The 16,198-nt window shown below is 39.7% G+C and overlaps 1 protein-coding gene across 1 annotated transcript in view; it reads left to right on the top strand.

Moving 5' to 3' along the window:
• LOC143038584 (protein halfway-like) overlaps positions 1–16,198 on the top strand; it is a 99,194-nt gene that overhangs the window by 19,547 nt on the left and 63,449 nt on the right. Inside the window, exon 6 of the mRNA XM_076207989.1 lies at positions 13,263–13,510. Coding sequence (XP_076064104.1) covers positions 13,263–13,510 — 248 coding nt within the window. The remainder of the gene's footprint in view (positions 1–13,262; positions 13,511–16,198) is intronic.

Raw genomic sequence — 16,198 nt, forward strand, 5'->3', positions numbered from 1 at the left:
TCATGATGAGGGGTGGAGGTGGGTTAGGTGGGTCTGGGCCTAACTGCTGTGAATTTCCTGGTCTGGCTGGTCATGATGGGGGTTGGAGGTGGGTTAGGTGGGTCTGGGCCTAACTGCTGTGAATTTCCTGGTCTGGCTGGTCATGAAGGGGTGGGGGTGGAGGCTGGTTCTCGTCTGGCTCCTAAATTATAAAAAAAGGGGGGAATTAGTGGGAGTCTATGGTTTATACTCACAGTGATTGGTGACGGTAGTTGTGGATGGCGGATGAGATTGTCTCTTGGATGTGTCTCGTTGGCCTGGGTCCACTGCATCTTGACTGAAGTCGTGATGTCGTGTCGATCTTGGAGTTGGTGCGCTGGATCTCTACATCTGATTGAATTCGTCTGGTCTCAGCTTGGGTTTGCTGCTTGAAGGGATAGGAATTGGTAATTGCTTACTGAGTGAGGTGCTGAGTTTGTAGATTTTGCATTTGTCTCGGTGGAGGACGGTAGAGGTGAGGTGGAGTATTCTCTTGGAGATTGGGTTTTGTGGTAGCAGAATGGAATCTTGTGGTTTGATTTCAATCACTTGGTTGGGAGTCTTGTTTGATATTGGATTGGAATCTTGATACGGTGCTGCGTAGAGTTGACAGGTTCTTCTATTCTGACAGAGGTCTCTCTGTAGACATCTGTCGTATGATTGGTAGCGTACTGCCACCAGGTGGTTTAAAATCGAATGCCTTACGATTTCACCACCGATTCTAAGATTGGTGCAACTGTAGAGGCAAAGCTGCTATCTTAGAAGTCAGACTGTCGTCTCGAAGGGATGTGGTTGGTGGAGGGGTAGTGTGTAGATGATGGCGCTTGCTTGAAAGCTTGCTGATGAAGTGATGGGCTTGCTTTTTGATGCGGTTGATGAGACGTTGAAGACAGGCGATGTCTGCTTCATAGACAATGATCTTGTTCTTCTGAATGGTAGGTGTGGCTGGTTGGCGTGTATGTTGTTTGGAGCTGAATAGAATCTAGTGGCTTGATTCCTTTATTCTGGGAGCTTGAGAAGTTGAAGATAGACAATTTCTTCTTTGTAGACCGTGGTCTGTTCCTTCTGAATGGTAGGCATGGCTGGTTGGCGTGCGTTGGTTGGAGCTGAATAGAATCAAGTGGCTTGATTCCTTTATTCTGGGAGCTTGATTGAAGATATGAGAAGTCGAAGATAGATGATTCCTTCTTCATAGACCGTGGTCTGTTCCATCTGAATGGTAGGTGTGGCTTGAGTGGCTGAAGTTTTTTATTCAGCCTTCTGTGGTAGGCGCGAGTGGAACCAATGTTTCTTGGTATAAGGTAGGCTTGTCTCTTTGGAGTTTGGAATGAGAGCACCGCTCGCCAGTTTGATTGGTTGTGTGGCTGAGTATGGTGTTTCTATTCAGAGCATGGGAGCACCGCTGCCGCCAGTGTAACCGATAATGGATGTGGTTACATAAGATGGACTTAATGCGGGCGAGATAAACTCCAAAGGGGGAGTTTTCTTCTATTTATTAATCTGGAGTTATTAACAAAATAGAATAGATATAGGCTCTTTGGGTAAAATACAGCAAGTGCCGGGCCTTGACCTCGGGCACACCTGGCTGGGAGGCTTGACCTGCTCAGCTCTGTCCGGTAGGCTCTTGACCTGCCCAGCTCTGGCGGGTAGGCTCTTCACCTACCCAGCTCTGGCGGGTAGGCTCTTCACCTACCCAGCTCTGGCGTTCGTGACATAGGTGTCGTAGGTTAATATAGGGGGTTAGTGGGTTGTAAGTAAAGGTGTTAGTCTCACTATTCTATACATTGGGGTCAGTTTTATATATGAGGGTTAGTTGTATGGTTTGTGGGTGTTGTTAGGTATATTATATAATGGTTTATGGGTAATATAATAGGGCAGTTATAATAAAGGATTTTTAATAGGTTAGTTTGGTGACATTGGGTATCTATATCTTGTTTGTCTTGAAATGTGTTTCGTTAGATGTATGTTCTGGGAAATGCAAGGTAAGCAAGAGGGGAGTCTCGCTATGTTGCAAGCATGTGGATCACGTGCGTGGTAGGTGATGGTTAGTAATGATTACACAACTGGCAAGTGCTCCTGATCTTATTCTGCTAACTAGTAATGTAGAAACAGACCTACAAGAATACAACAGAGACAATAGTCACCAATTTCTAGAGAGATCTGTGGGGAAGCTTGAGGACCATTGCTAATTACTGTAGAACTTTGGGTTTCCAGTCAGTAAAACTCAGGTCAACTTTTGTTATGGTATATGTATTACCCTGCACTAAGGTAGTGACTGTGGTCAATACTTTAGGGACTTTTGAGGTACTGCTATGGATCAAATCCACACATCCATCATCTGTGTTAGAGTAAAATCCTTATTGATAAATCAATCGGTTGCTGCCCTAGTTTTGCTGACTTGAAGATAGAGCCCCACAACACCTGGGAACAGTCCTCATGTCTTTTCACAGATCTTTCTGGGAAGAAATTTTGTGCTATATCTGCACTGTATCATTGTGGGGCTGTTTCTTTGCCACTGAAAGTAGTAAGAAGAGAATTGTTGACAATTGTAAGATGCTGGTAGAAAAGAGGGTAGAGGTAGAAGACAGGTTTTTACATTTTATAGGTAGGTTGTTTGTAAATAACAACATGAGCGAACTGCCTGAGTCCGCTTGTCTGCTTTGTATAGGTAATAAAATATTGTGAAAAACAGCCCAGGAGCTTGAGTGCATATTTGAACATTGCTGATATGACATTCCTTTGTAACCTAAGTGAGAATTATGCAGAGACTTGAGATTATTTTAAGTAAATAATATTGCTGTGAAAACTTGAAATGAAGAATCTGATTGGTAAAAGGATGTAGGAGGAGAAAATTCAATTGGTTCATGATTGTAAGATCATGCCCTTTGGGGAGGATCTTAAGTATAAAGTTAAAGATCATTGGACTAAGGAAATCACTGTCACTGCAAAGCTCATGTAGGATCTTGTATTCCCTGGGGATTCCTTGGAAGAACCTCGGAGAGAGAGTGTTGTGTACTGTTCGACTTAAGAAAAATATAGAAGATTACAACATTTTCATTCTCCTAGACAAAAGATCATAACTAAAAGAAATTAGTCACCATATTCATAAGTGAGGACCACAAGGGCAGTGACAGTGAGGGAAAGAGAACACACAAAACATCTCCAAAGAGAAACACTCAATGCATGCAAATAAAATGTCTCTGAAGAGGAGCATAAAATGCATGCAAATAAAACATTTCCGAAGAGAAGCATTCAATGCACAACTAAAAAAGACTTCACTTAAAGAATTTAGTGCGACCATACGTGCTTTCCTTAGTTTGATTTTTATTGGCCTATATTTTTTCTTTTGAGTATGTACCCATCCTATGCATGTAGTCGATTTCCTTCTTCAGTTCCTGCCCCTTGTCCTAAACCGCTTTCAGTATCTCCTTCGCAATTTCTTTCTCTTCTTTTTCTCTTTGGTATTTGTATACATTGTGTTTTTCTTTGATACCATAAACCACAATGCATTTCTTTTTATCCACTGTATCTCTCACCCAGTTTTCTTTTTCTTTGATTACCTTAATCACTGTTTCCTTTGCATTCCCTTCCACCTGCTGCTGTACTTTTTCTTTGAATAAGAGTTATTCATTTTCACATTCCTGTTTCCACTGATTTTTTTATTTCATTGAGATTGGTCTCTGTGATTGGTTCTTCCATCTTTTCGGTTACTGCTTGTAATTGTTCTTTGACCTCTTTCTTCAGTTCTTTGTTTTTCTTTCTAACCTCATTTTCCTTTCTTTCATTTTCTCTTTTAATCATACTTAGTTCACTTTTTAGATTGTTTAATTCTCATATTATCTCATCGTTAGTTTTGTTTAAGTTTGATATCTCTAATTGCAAAGCTTTGTGGTCTAGTTTTAAATTAATTCTTTTGCCAAGTTGTTGATGTCTCAATTCCTTATTGCCCTGCTAATCCTAGTATCTCCGTGTCCATAATTTTGTCCATTGCTCACCTATCCCTCTGAAGTCCCGAAAAAATTCAGAATCATACCTGTAAGTCACCTTCATAGTTACGCTAATACATGTTTTCTTTGGGATCACTCCCAGTGGAAACTCCATTCTAGTCATATCCAATCCCCTTTTTGTTGGTTCATTGATTCTTTTTATCATACTTATTTCACTTTTTAGATTGTTTAATTCTCATATTATCTCATCGTTAGTTCTGTTTAAGTTTGATATCTCTAATTGCAAAGCTTTGTGGTCTAGTTTTAAATCAATTAATTCTGCTAAGTTGATGTCTCAATTCCTTATTGCCCTGCTAATCCTAGTATCTCTTTCTGTGTCTATAATTTTGTCCATTGCTCCCCTATCCCTATGAAGTCCCCAAAAAATTCAGAATCATACCTGTAAGTCGCCTTCGGAGTTACACTAATACATGTTTTCTTTGGGATCACTCCCAGTGGCAACTACACTCTAGTCATATCCAATCCCCTCTTGGTTATTGATTCTTTTTTCATCTTTACTATCCTCCATTCTGTGCTAAAAATGATATTTTCCAAGAACTGGATTGGATACGTTACAGGTCACACAAAAACATAATACTACATCCTGAAAATAGCAAGGCATTTTTCCTGATTCAGCAATAAAGCACTAGGTCGTAGCTCGATATTTGGAACCTTCCTCTACGACGATGTATGTATTTATGTATTTACCTAGTTGTAATATACGGGAGGGGAGCTATGCTCGTGGTGACCCATCTTTGTATCTCTCCGCATCAAGTTTTATCTTAAAATCTTGTATAGTGTTTGCACATACTGTTTTGTTGTCTAATTTGTTCCTTGTATTTATCGCTCTGTGTGGGAAACTGTTCATTTTCAAGTTTTTTTCTATAACTGTCCTTTTTCAGTTTTTACTGTGTCCTCTCATTTTACCGTTGTCCCACACTAACAAGTCGTTCCTGTCTAAAACTTCCATTCCTTTCAATATTCTGTAGATAGTCAACAAATCTCCTCTTTCTCTTCTTTGTTCCAAAGTTGGTAGATTCAATTTGGATAGTCTTTGTTAGTTCAGCGAGAGTTGGTGCTAGTTTGGTTGTCGCTCTTTGTATTTTTTTTAGTTTCTTAATATTCTTTTTGGTACTGGGTGTCTAAAGTGATGCTGTGTACTCAAGTTTTGGTCTTATTAGTGTAGTTAGTATTTTCTTTATCATTTCTTCATCCAAATAAACAAATGCCACTTTGATTGACCTCAATAAATTGTAGGTTTCTCCAAATATTTTATTTATATGCTTATCTGGTTTCATGTCATTTCCAATCATCACTCCAAGATATTTTTCCAAGTTTGCTTTTTTTTTTACTTTTTCTTCCCCAATTCTGTAATCTTTTGATATTCTGTTTTTACTCTTTCCAAATTCCATTATACTGCATTTCTTTATATTAGATTTTACTTCCCACTTTTGAGTCCAATTCCAGATCGTGTCCAGATCTTGTTGCAATGAGTTGCAGTCCTTTTCCGTTTTTACCTTCTTTAGTAGTTTTGCATCATCTGCATAGAAATTCATATAGCACTCCACACCTTCATTCATGTCATTAACCTCTTCACTCCTGGGCACATCGCACATCTGGCAGCATTAGCTGCCCGATGTGCGATGTTGCGTCATAATAATCGCAATATAAAAAATAAAGTCAGTGCTCAATCGTTCGTTCTCTTTCACCCGTGAATTTTGATAACCATAGAAAATATGATGAAGCCAGTTTAGAGAGAATGGAGGTTACATAGGTATGACTACAATAAATATAATCAAGATGCCGACGTCGGCATCATCACATACCCACTTGCTCCTCATGCCGCCTATGTAGGTGTCACCGTATGGAAGTGGTTAATGTATATGGCGAACATGATTGGGGCCAGTACTGATCCTTCCGGGACACCGCTTTTTACGTCTTCTCAGTTTGAGAATTTATCTCTAATTACAACTCTCATTTTCCTCCCAATCAGGAAGTCTTTCATCCATTCCAATAATTTTCCTCTGATGCCACCTTTTGACTCTATCTTCTTTATTAGTTTCCTATGTGGTACATTATCGAATGCCTTTTGCAGGTCCAGAAAAGCACAGTCCGCCCACCCATCTCTTTCTTGTATTATGTCTATTAATCTTGAGTAAAAGCAGATCAAATTTGTTGTACATGATCTCCCTTGTCTGAATCCAAATTGATTTGGGTTCGGTATAGATTTTTCTTCCAGGTGTTTGAGATGAAATTCCTGAGAAGTATGATAGGGATTACTAGGCTAGATAGAGCAACAAAATGAGGAGGTGAGGAGGAGAACAGGGGTGGAAAGGGAGTTGGAGATGGGGTTGATGAAAGAGTATTAGGATGGGTTGGTCACTTGGAAAGAATGAGTGAAGAAAGAATAGTAAAAGAGGTTTGGAAAGCAGATGTGGAAGGAATGAACATGAGGGAATGTCTTAGGATGAGATGGATGGATGGGGTAAAAGGGACATTGGAAAAGAGGGGAATGTCTGTTGAGGAAGGAAGGGAGAGGACAGAAGATGGGGTGAATGGAGAATGGTTGTGTATGGATGATGCTGTGATGCATGAGGGGGAGTGGGTGGGGGATGGGGGGTGAGGGAGTATGTATGAGAAATGAATTGACACAGCCCGAAGGGATTTTTTCTCCCCGTCTTCTCCTTTTCTGCATGAGGGGACAGAGAGGAGGGACTGCCGAATTAATGAAGCAAACTTGTTGTGGATGTGCTGTGTCTTGTGACACTGCTTCTGACCCAGGGCAGTGGACAGGATGCAGAGATGACCTGTCATCCAGGAGATGCCAAGATAAGAGGGAGGGAAGAGGGTAAAGGTGAGTGGATTATGATAGGGATGGAATGGGTGGGAGTGGATTTTATGCTTTGTCTTTTGGCTGCCTCCTGTATGAGAGGGAAAAAAGCCTTTGGTATATGTATGTATGTATGTATATTTACCGTAGTATGTTTACCCAAGACTTTTCACAGGTTTCAATTTGGAGTTCACTTTGAGGTGTTTCGTTTACGAATACTGAGCTAAAATAGTTGTTTAAAATATCACACATTCCTTCATTTGAATATTCAAGTTTCTTCGCAAGCACGTTGCAAGGGCGGCAGTGAAACAAGTTGTGTGGTTCGTGGGTTTATTGATCGGTAGGTTATGCGTACAGAGGGGGCACGTCAAGTACCCAAGGAATCTAAAGAGCAACTGCCCGTGGGCGAAGGTGTTTGGTTGCTGTAAGCATGCATACATACAGAGGGCTTTGTATAAGTATGAAAAGGTGTCCTTGTAGTGGGAGGCGTCTGCGAGTCGGGCACGCAGTACACCATCCTTGCACTAGTTCACATAGTCCTATGCCCAGTACACTATACCCCTCCCCCCCCCACAAGCACGTTGCAAGGGCTGCAGTGAAACAAGTTGTGTGGTTCGTGGGTTTATTGATCGGTAGGTTATGCGTACAGAGGGGGCATGTCAAGTGCCCAAGGAATCTAAAGAGCAACTGCCTGTGGGCGAAGGTGTTTGGGTGCTGTAAACACACATACATACAGAGGGCTTTGTATAAGTATGAAAGGGGTCCTTGTAGTGGGAGGCGTCTGCGAGTTGGGCACGCAGTACACCACCCTTGCACTAGTTCACATAGTCCTATGCCCAGTACACTATACCACACCTCCCCCCCCCACGCAAGCACGTTGCAAGGGCGGCAGTGAAACAAGTTGTGTGGTTTGTGGGTTTATTGATCGGTAGGTTATGCATACAGAGGGGGCACGTCAAGTACCCAAGGAATCTAAAGAGCAACTGCCTGTGGGCGAAGGTGTTTGGGTGCTGTAAGCACGCATACATACAGAGGGCTTTGTATAAGTATGAAAGGGGTCCTTGTAGTGGGAGGCATCTGTGAGTCGGGCACGCAGTACACCACCCTTGCACTGGTACACATAGTCCTATGCCCAGTACACTATACCACAAAGTTGACTGTCAGCAGATAATAGTGGGCCAATGTGATTCCTAATAACCTTTTTATCTCTAATGTAACTATAGAATTCTTTGGGATTCTCTTTGGATTTATCAGCGATATTCATTTCATATTGTCATTTTCTTTTTTTTTTCTTTTTTTTAATCTCCTGTATTAATACATAACTTTGATAGTCATTAGGTGCACCTGAGCACTTGTATTTCTTATAAGCCTGTCTATTTTTAGCAATACTTTTTTCAGTTTCTTTATCAAGCCATTTTGGACAAGCCTGATTTGGGAGGGGGTCTGTCCTTAAATGGGATGTAAGTATGAATCATCTTAGTAAGCATATTTTGAAACATTTGCCACATCTGATCTACAGGTCTTTTGCTTAATTTTGCCTCCCAGTTTGTAAGCTGAAGCTCCTGATGTAGTCCTATGAATTGAGCTTTACTGAAATCGGGTATTTTAGAAACATAAGCCTATTCTAAAATTTTTTAGCAGTTTGAATCTAAGTTGTGATCGCTATTTGCAATAGTTTCACCGACTTCTACATTGGTTATCATGCTTTCACGGCTAGTGATTGATAGATCAAGTAAGTTTCCATGTCTTGTGGGTTCTTTTACATGCTGAACTAAGTAATTGTTACCGAAAAAATCTATCAAACACTTTATGTCAAACATTTAAATTTCTTCTTTCTGCTGTCCTTAAATTCAAAATCTCTGCCCCATACAGAGTCATAGGCACAATTACTCTTTTGTACAGTATTCCCTTTTCATCCAGATACCCATTTCTCATAATATTTTTCATTCACCTTTTGGCATTCACTTGCTTCCCTCTCTCTACATTTTACCTCCACCCCCACTCCCCTATTCACTGCTACATGTAATCCTATATACTTCCAACTCTCTCCATTTCCTCAAACCTTTCTCCTGGAAGACTTACCTCCTACTTATGTATATATATATATATATATATATATATATGTACTTACCTAGTTGTATTATAAGGGAAGGGAGCTATGGTCGTGGTGACCTGTCTTTGTATCTTTCAGCATCAAGTTTTTTCTTAGAATCTTGAATAGTGTTTGCACACACTGTTTCTTTGTCTAATTTGTTCCAGGTATCTATCACTCTGTGTGGGAAGCTATTTTTTCTCGGATCTCTTCTGTAATTATCTTTTTTGAGTTTCTTTTTGTATCCTCTTGTTTTTCCATTGTCCCATTTCAATAAATCATTCTTGTCTAAGATTTCCATTCCTTTCTTAATTCTATAGATAGTTAGTAGGTCTCCTCTTTCCCTTCTTTGTTCCAGAGTTGGTAATTCTAATTTGGACAGTCTTTGTTCATATGTCATATTGGAAAGAGTTGGTGCCAGTTTTGTTGTTGCTCTTTGTATTCTTTCTAATTTTTTTATATTTATTTTGGTTATGGGTGTCCATAGTGTTGCTGCGTACTTGACTTTTGGTCTTATTAGTGTAGTTAAATTTATTTTTATCATTTCCTCATCCAAACGGACAAATGGCACTTTTATTCACCTCAATAAATTGTAGGTTTCTCCGACTATTTTATTAATCACTTCCATACGGTGACGCCTACGTAGGCGGCATGAGGAGCAAGTGGGTATTCGATGTTGCCGACGTCGCCATCTTGATTATATTTATTGTAGTACCTACATAATTTTCATTCTCTCTAAACTGGCTTCATCAGTTTTCTATGGTTATCAAAATACATGGGTGAAAGAGAATGAACAATTGAGCACTGACTTTATTTTTTATAATGAGATTATTATGACGCAACATCGCACGTCGGACAGCTAATGCTGCCAGATGTGCGATGTGCCCCGTAGTGAAGAGGTTAATATGTTTGTCCAGTGTCATGGCTTTGCTGATCATCACTCCAAGGTCTTTTTTAGAGTTTACTTTTTTGACCTCTTCACCAATTTTATAATCTCTTGATATTCTGTTTTTACTTTTTCTAAATTCCATTATACTATACAGGTACTCCTCGTTTAACGACGACAATTGGGACCAGCGCGCCGTCGTTAACCGAATTGGTCGTTAAGCGAAAGTGTATACATATACGTACATGTACTGTATGTACAATGTCCAGCAATACATGTATCTTTATTTTCGTGTATTTTCCTTCTTTTATACAGTACATTAAAGCTTTATTTACTGTTTATTTACGGTGGTTAGGTTCCTAAAATTACCGTATATCACCAAATCCGCGTATGCTGACATTCCATATTGAATACCGGGGTATTTTTTTAGTTTCGACCATGGGCGCAATATAGCAATAGAAAATTAATTATTAATTTTGTAAATTAAAATGTATCAACATAATATGCAATTTTGTGGGCGGAAATGAAAGTAAAAAATACCATGCTACAAGAAAATATGCTAATGAACGAAGTCGGTAGCATAGGCTCGGGACGCCATCTTGTCGTCTGCCAACGTCTCTCACGACGACGACAACGAGTACGAGCCAGATGACATTTAATTTGCAGGTAATGATTTATTAAACACAGGTTAGTTTAGTTTAGGTTAGACGAATTAATTTATCATCCTTTTATTTCTTCAACATCGGCATCTATCATAAACATGGTGTACCATTCGTCCGACATGACTTCGTTACTTACGAAATCTGTTTTAGCATTTTTTTTTTCCGCTCACAAAATTGCATATTACATAAATACCATGCTACAAGAAAATATGCTAATGAACGAAGTCGGTAGCATAGGCTCGGGACGCCATCTTGTCGTCTGCCAACGTCTCTCACGACGACGACAACGAGTACGAGCCAGATGACATTTAATTTGCAGGTAATGATTTATTAAACACAGGTTAGTTTAGTTTAGGTTAGACGAATTAATTTATCATCCTTTTATTTCTTCAACATCGGCATCTATCATAAACATGGTGTACCATTCGTCCGACATGACTTCGTTACTTACGAAATCTGTTTTAGCATTTTTTTTTTCCGCTCACAAAATTGCATATTACGTTGATACATTATAATTTACAAAATTAATAATTAATTTTCTATTGTTATATTGCGCCCATGGTCGAAACTAATAATTTACCACTACCGGTATACACTGTACCCCAGGTAGTTTTTGCAGCTTGCAGGATGGTAATGTAGACCTAAGCTTCAGAAAACTTTACCTCACAGCTAATATCCACTGTACAAATTCATTTATAACATCATACAAATTTGCCTCAGCCAACTTAATTATCGTACACGATGTCGTAACTTCGGGAGATTTACGTTATACGACGTCATAAAGCCCGTCGTTACTCCGAGTTGTTGTTAACCGAGTAGGTCGTTAAACGAGGAGTACCTGTATTTCTTGATATTGAATTTCACTTCCCACTTTTGAGTCCATTTCCAGATCATGTCCAAGTCTTGTTGTAATTAGTTGTAATCCTCCTCCATTCTTACTCTCTTTAGTATTTTTGTATTGTCTGTAAAGAAATTCATATAACAATCTACTCCTTCATCCATGTCATTCAGGGGGTGCTAAGATGAGAGGGAGGGTGGAGGGGTGTGGAGTGTATTCAGGGATGGAATGGGTGGGAATGATTTTATGCCTTTTTCTTTTTGGCTACCCCCCTTGTAAGGGGGAAAAGCCTTGGTATATGTATGTATCTATGCAAACATGATCGGGGCTAGTACTGATCCCTGTGGGACACCACTTACCATTTCTTCCCAATTTGAGAATTTATCTCTAATTACTACTCTAATTTTTCTCCCAGTCAGGAAGTCTTTCATCCATTCCAATAATTTTCCTCTGATGCCACCTATTGTCTCTATTTTCCTTATTAGTTTCTTGTGTGGTACCTTATCAAATGCCTTTTGTAGGTCCAGAGAGGCACAGTCTGCCCAACCATCTCTCTCTTGTATTATATCTATTAATCTCGAGTATAAGTGGATCAAGTTTGTTGTACATGATCTTCCTTGTCTGAATCCAAATTGATTTGGATTCAGTATAGTTTTTTCTTCACTTCACTTTTGTGAGTAAATGCCTTGGTGGAGTAAATGCCTTGGTGGTTTAAAGAGTGTAATGAGAAATAGACATTTGGGAATGGATGCGAAGAGGAGACTGTATGAAGGAGTGATTGTGCCAACAGCACTGTATGGGGCAGAAACGTGGAACATAAGAGAAGAAGAGAGAAGGAGTTTGAATGTGTTTGAGATGAGGTGTCTGAGAAGTATGGTGGGGGTTACTAGGCTAGATAGAGTGAGAAATGAGGAGGTGAGGAGGAGAACAGGGGTGAAAAAGGATTTGGGAGAGAGGGTTGATGAAAGAATATTAGGATGGTTTGGACACATGGAAAGAATGAGTGAAGAAAGACTAGTAAAAGAGGTATGGAAGGCAGATGTGGAGGGAGTGAACATGAGGGGACGTCCTAGGATGAGATGGATGGATGGGGTGAAGGGGGCTTTGGGGAAGAGGGGAATGTCTGTTGAGGAAGGAAGGGAGAGGACGGAAGACAGAGGTGAGTGGAGAATGGTTGTATATGGATGATGTTGTGACTGCATGAGGAGGAATGGGCAGGGGGTGGGGGTGGGGGGTAGTATGTTTGAGTAAATTTTGACGCAGCCCGAAGGGATTTCTCCCCGTCCTCTCCTTATATGCAAAGGGGGACGGAGAGGGGGGGTCGCCGATTAAATGAAGCGGCCTTGCTGTGGATGTACTGTGTCTTGCGACACTGCTTCTGACCCAGGGCGGTGGGCAGGGTTCAGGGATGACCCGTCATCCAGGAGGTGCTCAGATGAGAGGAAGGGTGGGAGGGGTGTGGAGTGTATTTAGGGATGAAATGGGTGGGAGTGTTTTTATGCCTTTCCTTTTGTGGCTACCTCCCTTGGAAGGGGGAAAAAGCCTTGGTATATGTATGTATGTATGTATAGTTTTTTCTTCCAAATGTTTAACCCATCTATTTTTGACAACCTTTTCACAAATTTTTGCTACTGTGTGTGTGTATGTGTTTATATATATGTATATGATGCAAACTTTTGAAATTAATGATTCACTCTTCATTACACATTAGTTACCTTGGACAGATTATATATATTTTATCAACCTTTTGGTCATGTCTTCCCAAGGATAGTTGTGTACTTAAGCTGGGAAAAAGGGGTAACATGTAGTTCTTATGTGTAACTTGTATCCCTAATTTTTAGGTTTAAATATGTGATGAATGTTATCCAAAAAGAAATATCATAATAGATTTTTTGTTGTCATTGTTTGTTCAGCCTGATATTAAGATATTTTCTTTTTATTGAATTTCAGTTTTTTGAACTTCTTATCAAACTCAAATCCTTGGCCAGCAAACTTAACCAAGCTCTCATCCATAACCTTTGAAGCTTGTTGGAGTAGCACAAAGGGGCATAAATCTGGGTTTTTGTATGAACTTTCTTTTAGCTCAGAGAACTTTGAGCTGCTTCCTGCTCTCAAGACACTCAATTTTTATAACAACACCTTGTCAGGTGTACATTCAGTCCACCTACTGAAGAAACTGGAACACAAAAATATTGAAGGTAATCTTGGTTATTTATGTACACTCCTCCCTCGATTTAAGAACGCTCCATATATGAATTTTCGCTATAACGAACAAAAATTTTTTTCCCAAAAATGGAAATACGAACTAAAAATTCGCTAGAACGAATAAAATCCTGTTGAAAAAAATTACTGTATTTTTAAATCATAAATATTAAAAAGATTATTTTTACATAAATATTAAAAAAAAAACTGCCATATATCCAGGTAAAAAAAAAAAAAAGTGAAAATAGATACATACGTTTGTTATTGTTTTCAAAACAACGCCGTGTACTGCTTGGTCTACTCACTTGGTCTCAGTTAATCGTGGATTATTAGCATTATTTCAAGTGACATTATGCCTCCTAAGCGTCCAGGAAGCGCTATTAAGGATGGTGACAAGCCTAAGAGGGCTAGGAAAGCAATATCTTTAGATACTAAGTTGTCTGTGCTAAAGAAAAGTGATGAAGGAATGAGAGTGAAGGACATCGCACATTTGTTTGGTTATTATCTACTTTGCATATTAATATTTTATGTGTGTATGTAATTAGCAGAGAACAGTGTTCAAGATTATGCATATTTAATAATGTGATGACTTTATAGGTACATGAAATTTGTTTGTAAGAACCTATCTCGCATAATATAATGGGTTTATATGGGAAAAAAGTGCTCGATTTAAGTATATTTGATATACGAACGGTTTTTCAAGAATGTTACTAGTTCGTAAATAGAGGGAGGAGTGTATTATGTTTTGAGCATGGATTTTTGATACTAGTTTGATATGTAGCAATTATGGAGTAAGATATCTGGTTTGAGTAAGTTTCCTTGATAACCCAATATCTTGAAAGTATGAGTGAAATATAAGTTTAAATAATGAGGGTACATCCATCTGTCAATTTAACTGGCAATGGGGGAACATTCATCTAATAAATATAATAAATTCAACATATTCAATGTAATTTCTTTTTATTAGACCTGGGATTATGTAGATATGTTCTTGATATACCTTGATTGTAGGGGCCCAGTTGTGTATGTACTGTGTCTTGGTGCATTGCTTCTGACCTAGGCAGTGGGCAGACAGGGAAGAACCTTCATCCATGAAGAGCTAAAATGAGAGGGAAACAATGGGTGGTTGATGGCAGTGGAGTGGGTGAGAGTGGGTGCATGCCATGACTGGCTACCTCCCTTACAAGGGGGAAGAGGCCCTTGATATATAGAGAAGAACATAAGAATGAAGGAGACTACAAGAGACCATAAGGCCTACACTAGGCAGTTCCATGTACATTACCACCTATCATCCCCACCCATAAAGTTGTCTAACATTTTCTTAAAACAATAGTTTCAGCATTCACTATATGGTTACTAAGTCTAGTCCATTCGTTGACCAGTCTTTTGGTAAACTATTTCTTGTCTATTTCCTTAAATCTAAATATGTCCAAATTTAATTCCATCAATGCAAGTCTTGCCCTGTCGTCTTAATATGGTGACCTCATCTGCATCCCCCTTGTTAAAGCCTTTGGTCCACTTGAACGTTCTATTAGATCACCCTGCATTTGTCTTTCCAGGAGTGTATATTAAGGTGCCTAAGATTGTCCTCATAAAGTAAATTTCTGAGCCCATGTATCATTTCCTAGAACGTCCCCTCATGTTCACTCTAACTAGTCTTTCTTCATTCATTCTTTGGACACATGGGAAGAATGAATGAAGAAAGATAAGTAAAAGAGGTATGGAAGGCAGATGTGGAGGGAGTGAACATGAGGGGACGTCCTAGGATGAGATGGATGGATGGGGTGAAGGGGGCTTTGGGGAAGAGGGGAATGTCTGTTGAGGATGGATGGGAGAGGACAGAAGACAGGGGTGAATGGAGAATGGTTATATATGGATGATGTTGTGATGCATGAGGTGGAATGGGTGGGGGGGATGGGGGGTGAGGTAGTATGTGTGAGCAAAATTTGACGCAGCCCGAAGGGATTTCTCCCCGTCCTCTCATTTTATGCAATGGGGGGGTCGCCGATTTAATGAAGCGGCCTTGCTGTGGATGTGCTGTGTCTTGCGACACTGCTTCTGACCCTGGGCAGTGGACAAGGTGCAGGGATGACCCGTCATTCAGGAGGTGCTAAGATAAGAGGGAAGGTGGAGGGGTGTGGAGTGTATTTAGGGATGGAATGGGTGGGAATGATTTTATGCCTTTTCCTTTTTGGCTACCTCCCTTGTAAGGGGGAAAAAGCCATGGTATATGTATGTATGTATCATTTTGGTCATTCTCCTCAGTACTGATTCTAGTGAATTGATATCCATTCTATAGGACAGAGACCAAAACTGGGTCTAACTAATGCCAGATAGTTTGATAACTACTTCTGAATTTTTATTCATAATGGTCCTAGCAATGAAACCTAATGCTCTGTTAGCTCTGTTTCTGGTGCTAATGCACTGTTTCCTGGATGTAAGGTCAGGATTCACTAGAACTCCCAAGTCTCTCTTGCACTCAGTTTTCTCTAAAAAGGTGTTATCTAAGGTATACCTGCTTTCTGGGTTTAACACACTGCACTTTGAGATATTGAAGTTTATTTGCCATTTCACCAACCATGTGAACATTTTGTTAAGATCTTCCTGCTGTATTTTGGTATCTTCTGACCTAATTTGGTGTCCTATTTTAGTGTAATCTACAAACTAACATCACTACTAATCAC

This window comes from Oratosquilla oratoria, chromosome 2 (genome assembly GCF_046742065.1).
Source record: "Oratosquilla oratoria isolate Oo_2021 chromosome 2, ASM4674206v1, whole genome shotgun sequence".
NCBI classification, from domain to species: Eukaryota; Metazoa; Arthropoda; class Malacostraca; order Stomatopoda; family Squillidae; genus Oratosquilla; species Oratosquilla oratoria.